Source organism: Sinocyclocheilus rhinocerous, unplaced genomic scaffold (genome assembly GCF_001515625.1).
Source record: "Sinocyclocheilus rhinocerous isolate Xijiao unplaced genomic scaffold, SAMN03320098_v1.1 scaffold59, whole genome shotgun sequence".
Lineage (NCBI taxonomy): Eukaryota > Metazoa > Chordata > Actinopteri > Cypriniformes > Cyprinidae > Sinocyclocheilus > Sinocyclocheilus rhinocerous.
Window position 1 is genome coordinate 5951 of NW_015654075.1, and position 8310 is coordinate 14260.

General features: G+C 38.2%; 1 protein-coding gene across 1 annotated transcript in view; it reads left to right on the plus strand.

Annotated features, from left to right (window-relative positions):
- Positions 1–1231: 1231 nt before the first annotated feature.
- Positions 1232–8310, plus strand: part of LOC107716883 (protein kinase C alpha type-like) — a 94520-nt gene continuing 87441 nt past the window's right edge. Inside the window, exons 1-2 of the mRNA XM_016523489.1 lie at positions 1232–1373; positions 7594–7676. Of these exons, the coding sequence (XP_016378975.1) occupies positions 1232–1373; positions 7594–7676 (225 nt within the window). The remainder of the gene's footprint in view (positions 1374–7593; positions 7677–8310) is intronic.

Genomic DNA, 8310 nt, shown 5'->3' on the forward strand with positions numbered 1-8310 from the left:
TTTACGGCTCCTTTTGCCAGCAAATTCTTTACCTCGGCTTGCAGAACGTGAGCGTTCCTGCTGTGCACTGAGGTGGAGACCACGCCGTTGAACCACGGGGGTCTTCGAGCGTATTGAAGTGAATAACCTCGTTCTATAATCCCCAGAACCCAATGAGAAACTCCGGGGATGGCCCGCCAGGCCTCGGCCCATGTGACAAGGGGTTGGATTAATTCGGTTGGTGAGTCGCGGTGCGGGGACTTTAGCTGGCTGCTGTGCTGGAGCAGGCTTGGGGTGACTGGTGGCCGTTGCAGAGCTGTCTGTAGTGCTGCGCAGCTCCTTGAAAGATGTGGCATCAGGTCCTGGCTCATCCATGGCCTGGAAGAGTTTGGCCTGAAAGACCTGGAGCACAGCCATGGAGTGTAGATCTGAGGCGGCCAGCCCGGCGGAGGAATACGCTTGTCCAGCGAGGGCAGAAGTCGTCCTGCAAGGTTTGGAGGAGTGAGCGACCTTCGCTTTCCATCCAAGGGCAGTGGGTGGGCATCCTTTCGTAACCCTTTTCTTCACCCCGGCAGGAACCATTCATCCAGATGGCTACGAGTGGGCTCCTCTGGCGTAGACCACTCCAATCCCAGTTCTGCCTTAGAGAGGATGTGGAAAAGTTCGCCATCCATACCTGGCTTAGAGTCACTGGGCTCGGCAGACGATGAAGGGGCGGGGTCAGCAACAGAGCCTGACATCTCCTCTGCGTCTGATACTATTAGAGACATGCTGTCATCTAATAGCTCATTCTCTACGGGACCGAACAAGACCATGTTGCTCGCATCAGCCGAGGGATGCTGGTCTGCGTGCTGAAAGAGAACGAGAGAATCCTCTGCTTGGCGGGGGCGAGGTGCACAGGTTCTGGGCTGGCGCGAGCTCGCTCGTGGCCAAGCGCTTAGTCCCTTCGCCCCGCTGTTTTTTCCTCACAGATCCCTGGGAGGAAGAAAACGGGAGGGCGCCAAGGGAGGATTCGCTCTCTAAAAAGAAAGCGATCCGAGCGCGCAGAGTGGTGAGACTCATGTTGACACAATGTGAACAATCCATCTCGGTCAGAGCGGCTTCCGCGTGGGGCTTGCCCAAGCAGGAAATGCACTCTGGGTGGCCGTCACCATCGTGCATTGCAATACTGCACGACGTGCAATAACGGTGCGGCATTTGAAACAACGCCGGTGCTCTTTTAGTGAGAAATGTGCTTATTTAGGCTCGCCGGATGGCAGCAGGGGACGAGCTGGTGTCTGCGCTGGTCGTTGAGCAGCTCGAAGAGCAGGCGGAGCGGCGAGAGGGTGCAGAAGAGATGGCAGCTTCTATCCGCAGCGAGGCTTTTCTACGGCGAGCGTCTTCAAGTCCTGAAAGTCAACGAAGGAAGATCGTCATCACTGAAGGAGAATTGATCTGAGATCCTATGGCGAAATGCCCGCTTATATAGCCAGATGGCCCTGCCCCGTTTACTCCCATTCAAACGCTTGGAAGAGCAAGGAAAAATTTTTAATATAACTCTGATTGGATTCATCTGAAAGAAGAAAGTCAAATACACCTAGGATGCTTTGAGGGTAAGTAAAACATAGGCTAATTTTCATTTTTGGGTGAACTAACCCTTTAACAACTCCTTTAATGCTAGTTTAAAAACTGTACATGAGTTAGGTATGGTTAAAAAAGTTGTTAACAAAGGATAATAAAACATTATCTAATGCTTTACATATAAGATAACATTTCTTTGTTAACTACCATTTCCCTCTCTTTTAGAAGATGTAGAAATGTGAAATGTACATGTTTTCTTTTGCTGTTGAAGCAAATGTGAATAAAAAAGAATTTTGAAAGGGGCTTGCAGTAAAAAATTGTTGAGCTTGAAAGATCAAAGACAATTTTTAATATAACTCCGACTGGATTCGTCTGAAAGAAGAAAGTCATGTACACCTAGGATGCATCGGGGGTGAGTAAAACGCAGCCTAATTTTCATTTTGGGGCAAACTAACCCTTTAAATGTGCACTCAGAAGTAATACCTGTAAAGATGTGACAACCATTTTTTTATGCATAAGGGTTTCATTATTCCATTTCTGTATTTATCACTTACGTCTGATCGTTTTGGCACATAGACACATCTATGCAGGTTCCATCTGTACAGTGGTTCAGGTCCACTGAGACAGAGCCAGAGAGCAGCCCACACAACAGGAAATAGAAAATGCAAGTGTTATTTCATTATTGCCTTTCATGATGTGGAGGGGAGCAGGATATTTATTTTTATGTTCTGATGTGAATGTGGTTGAGATCAGCAGTGATTTGAAATATGACTATTTGCGTTATTATTCCCTCAGCTTTTGACTGCCATAACGGTCATATCAGAATGAGACATCACAGTTATTGTGACATTTATGTCTAATTCTCTGACAGCAATTTTGTAATGCTTAATTTTTTAGATATTCTTATGCAACACCAACTGTAGGGCCTATACTTTCCTCTCCGTTTTGGTGTGTAGCCAATGTTTGACATCCATCAATCTATTCTTCAAAACGATTGCCCTCTGTAGGATGCTAGAGCCATAGGCAGGGAAACACCCTGGACAGATGGCCAGTCTATCACAGGGCTAACACAGACATACACACTTTCACACTCACACCCACGGGCAATTTTAGTGTCTCATTTCACTTGACCTGCATGTCTTTGAATTATGGGGAAACCCTACTGAGGTGACAATGCTACCCACTGAGCTGCCAGATATCTGACTTGTTCCTGCAAAAGTGTATGCGTCCCTTACATTTCACTTTTAATGTCTTTTTTCACATTTATTTTCTCTTTCAGTTAGGGCTGGATGATATGGTGACACATATACACATTTGTTAATTACTGTTATATATTTATATATATTTTGCCATATCGCCATTCCTTGGAAAAAAAAAAAAAAACTAGTCAACATAAATGATTCAAGTAAAATTCTCTTTATTAAAACTTAAAGAAAATTCACCACACATGACAGCGGTTAGCATGGTGTATATGTAAAACAAATGAACTTGTTAAATACAGTGGTGTAATGTAACGAAGTAATAATACTTCGTTACAGTACTTAAGTATTTTTTAGAAGTATCTGTACTAGGGCTGCACGATAAATCGCATGCGATATTTAACGCGCATCTTGTCAGAAAAGCCGGTTCTGTAATCAGCGGTAAATCTCCATTTTAAATGCATCCATGTCCCCTCTGAGATATATTAAACTGTGTAAATACATCTAAATGCTATTTCTTATGTTGGAATGAAAGACACTAAGTACCGGATGAAGTACCGGATGAAGTGCTTCTTATTCTTACCCAAAAATACAAAATGGAAGGAAGAGTTAAAACTGAACACAATCATGCTACTCAAGCTGAGTATGAACATTATATATATATATATATGCTTCTTTTCCATTTTGCATTTACTTGTACTTTTACTTTCAATACTTAAGTACGTAATACACCACTGGTTAAATATCTTTGCAGAAAACGATGCATGAAGGCAAATAAATACGAAGGTAAAAACGTGTCTTTAACATGAGCCATGTTCAGAATAATATTTTTTTTAAAAAGGGAAAAAATGCTAACTATTTCTTAGCCAAAATGTAGACATTACATTTTAGAGGTCAACTCAAAAATTAAAGCAATTCAAATCAGAATGACTAAAAGTATAACACCAGTATTATGCTATAAATCAAGCGTAGCGTTAGTTCTGGCAGGTCACGTTAGACAAGCTCGCATCTGCTGACTCTCAGCTTATCCCCATCTACCTATGGGAATACGACACCTATCTAAGCATTCATATATAAGGTCCCTCAGTATTATCAGCAGTTTTCGCATTGCTCAATAGCTAATTACCCTTCTCCATCCCCAGCTCCTCCTCTGTCAGTCAGGAACCATACCGCCAATCCAAACTGTATGCTATTTGTCAATCCTATTTGACGATAGTGGTCCTGACAGAAGTAAATGTTTTGTAAAAACAAAGAAAATAACAGCACCTTTCAGCCTGCCACCATCATGCAAATATGAAAGGCTTCAAATGCTATGCATCATCCTGAAACAAGACCAAGCAGATCATGTATCAATAGCGTTACATTGTATATGCACTTTGTTGTTTATAGGCCAGTTCACACTGCACCAACAGACACAGACAAATGGAAACAGACATGTTCATCAGATCAGAGTGTTAATAAATAGTTTAATTGTACTGGGGCATTTCTTTGTATATTTGATCATGTTGGTGGCTTGTTTGCCTCAAGCCCTTTTTATTTCCTACCCTGGTCTCTACTAATATCAAACTTGCAAGTTTAACTACTTAAAAAACAGTGACATTACAAACTCGCTACTGAGAAATGTTGTTTTAATTGTTAAACAGTTTGGTTACACTTTATTTCGATAGTCCACTTTAGACATTATATTAACTATAAGTAACTTTGTAACTACATGTCAACTACATGTCAACTAATTCTCATTCATTTGCAACTACATGTCTACTAACTCTCAGAGTAGACTGTTAGGGTAGGTTTAGGGTTAGTAGAATAAGTTGACAAAGAAAGTGTTAGAAGATATTAAGCAGACAGTCTACTAATACTCTACTAACTGCTAGTTGACATGTAGTTGCAAAGTTACTTACTGTTAATAGAATGTCTAAAGTGGACTAGTCTTTTAGTGTTACCAACTGTTTTATTGATAAGTCAAAGGTCAGCACTGATAACAAGTTTCTATGTGTCCCTCTGTGTGTGCGTGAGTGTCTGTATGTGTATGCAGAGACAGAAGAGCAGAACAGATAGAACAGGCTTTACATAATAAAACTTAGTAAGAACATTTTTTTATTTTTATCCTATCTTATTTGTTAGCTTGGTCAGTTTCTTTAAGTGGCCTTTGAAATAACTGAAATGATTTTGCTAAGTGATATAAGTGTAATGCGGTCAAAAGATCTAGAACTACTTCATAGCTGTATGTTTACTGAATAATAATTGCACACCCTTAAAATATTCATCAACTAATCAAAATCAAACATTCAATAGCTCTGTGGTCATTAAACAATACATTAAATAGAAAAGAAGGACTCTTAAAATATTAATAACTTAGTTTTCTTCCCAGTAGATCCAGGGACAGTATGAATTTTAATGGTTCAAACCCAATAAGAGAAAAAAGGGGATTTTTTTGCAGAGTGACCCTGTACCCTATTCTCTTTCATGGATTGCTGGGATTGAACAGCCAGATATTCACAAAATTAGATAATTTTGTGGAAAAATTGTATTTGTTTCAATATACTGTATCTATGTATTAGGTCTTAAAGTGATAAAGCATAATAAACCTGCTGCTATGTCACATGTTAATAATGTTAAACAAACAATAAAAGAGAATGTCACACTGCTGAATATGTATTGTGACTTTAATAAGTATATTAATTATACAGTGGGGACTATGCAGTGTTTTATTTTACATTTGATACATTTCTGTTGGTATAAACCAGGGGTAGGCAAGTTCGGTCCTAGAGAGCCGCATTCCTGCAGAGTTCAGCTCCAACCCTAATCAAACACACCTGAACAAGCTAATCAATGTCTTCAGGATTACTAAGGCTATAGGCAGGAGAATTTTTTTCAGGGTTGGAGCTGAACTCTGCAGTACTGCGGCTCTCTAGGACCGAACTTGCCTACCCCTGGTATAAACCAACCTGATAAACATAAACTGATTATTTTATTTATATCTTTGATATATTGTATTTATTCATTCTATTGCTTATAATTAGTAATTAAGACTGTCTACTTGTCTTCAGTAAGCTTCAGAACTTCCTGCTACTTAGTATTTAAATCAGTTAGGCTGTTTGTTTTTGCTGTGAAAATTAACAAATTGGTCTCATATCTACCCTTTATTCCAGAAAAATTATTATATTGTAATAACATTATCATTAAATACAGTAAATGACTCGTATCCTGATGTAAGATTTTAGTCATATTGCCAACATGAGAAACAAACATGAATACAAAAAATACATTTCTAAAAGCTTAATAAATAAATATAAGATTTATTTTTTTTCATTCATGTATGTCCAATGGTATGTCTGTGATGTCTTTCTCTGTACAATGGATATAATAGAACCTTCCAGAGACAGGGGCGCAACTGCATGTTTGCTGAGGGGTATGCAAGATCAGTGTTGGCGCCCCCCTGCATTCTAGCCCCTAACACTAACTCCCGCAGAAAACTTTCAGCAAATCAATGTCAAATCAAAAGACCATGAACTAGCTTGTGCATGGAAAGATACAGTCTCATCAGGGGTGAAAAAAGGGACAAAGGTTTAAACCCCTCCCCCATTTTCAATACCATAGGGGAAAAAGGTGAAGAGTGAAAAAAGAAAAAAAAAAGTATGTTAATTTTAAAATTAGGTAATTTTGGAGGGATTTACAATATATATATAATATAGCTCTTTTCACGTTTTATGTTTGAATTCATATTTAGACATTATAAAATCACTATTATAACATTTAAAACATCATTTTTTTCAAAGTTCAGCATTGTTTTGTACTGAAGTATGAAGTAACAAGAATTTTCAAAAAACTCATATCTAATTGAATCACACAAAAAAAAAGTCTTTGCACACAAATTACCTATTTTGAATTCAAAACGGCAATTTTTGGCGAAAGGTGGATAATTTTTATCCTTAACAATCTTCTCAGTTCCTCTTAAATGTAAATCAAACGCCCATTCACAAACATGTCATGACTTTTTTTATTTATTTATTTGTTTTGAGCAATAGAGCTACTCAGAAATGAACTGATATTAACGTTAATCACTTTGTCCTCTTAGACAACAATGTTAAATGTTGAATGACTTCATGACTTACAATGAAAAAAATAATAGGGTAAGCTTAACAATTTCTGTTAGTTCACTTGGACATTGCTGTCCTCATTTTAATGCATTGTTTTTGATATCCCTTGTCTTTTCTGTCCTGCGCCCCAGAACGTTTCCCTCCTTTCATTTTGGTCATGTGACCACATCTGTGACAATGTGTCGAATGGTGAGCGGTTGATATATACTCAGTTTATAATAAAAAAATTTTTTAACTAATTAAAATTAAAAAAAATGTTCATTACATTAACTTTAACAACTAAGCTCTTGATTATTTATAACGTTTTATTGAAAAAGTTTTTCGGCAGAATAATTTCGGCAAAATGGCGTCCCCTTAAGTGCGGCACCCCTATGCACCGCATATACTGCATACCCCATTTTTTGTGCCACTGCCTACAGAATATGTAACCTGTTATATATAATGTAATAATTTATCTCTTTGAAATATGATACTGGTGTTGATTTCACACTGAGTATGTTTTTTGTTTGAGTGTAGTCCACTAATTTACACTTGTACATTATTAAATTACTGATTTATTAGCATTATCTTCCTCAGCTCTGCTGCAGTATAGAATACACATATACACACAGAGCAGGAAGAGTAACAGAGTTTGTTAACAATTTTTAGGACACTTGGTTTGAACTGTTTTCTCATATATTTTTTATCTACCAGTATTTTACAGTTATGTGGGATTTTGTAAATGTAACACATCTCTCTCTTTTTCTCTCTGTCAGTGTGCTGTTTTGTGGTCCATAAACGTTGCCATGAATTTGTCACATTCTCATGCCCTGGAGCTGATAAAGGGCCAGACACAGATGTGAGTATGCAAATACACACACAAACAGTGGATCTATTCAACAGTTCTCTCCCATTTGGCGTGTTTGTGTCACGGCTCACTAAATAAAATAATGTTTATCTTGCAAAAGACATGCTACTTACATCAAACACTTTATTTTAAAAGAATATTAAAGGTTGAAACAACTTTAAGTATGTGACTTTTTTGGTGTTTAGATGCTTTCTCCTATCCCAGTTTGGTGTGCAGGGAGAACTATAAGTAAACCATTCATATAGGTGAGCTGAGGGTGGGCCTGTTTATTTATTTTTTCTTCAATCAATGACTGACTGGTGGCATATTCAGAAAGCTGTTTTGAAAGCAGTGTTTGTTTTTACAGTTCTGCGCAGTGGTGCAGAAATTACATACGTCAGCTCTCAATCAACATCTATAGTCATGTCTCTTTTTTCTGTTTGTGTTAACAGTAATCCTTTAAAGGTGCAATATGTAAAAAAATATCCAAAAACCACTAGAACAGTGTTATATATTTTGCTGACTTGTGTACTTACATTATCCCAAATGTTTCGAAGAATGTTTAAATCCAGAGAAATAAGCAATTTTAACTAGTGACACGGACCGTGTCTATAGTGTCATTGTGTCGCCTGCCAATGACGTCATA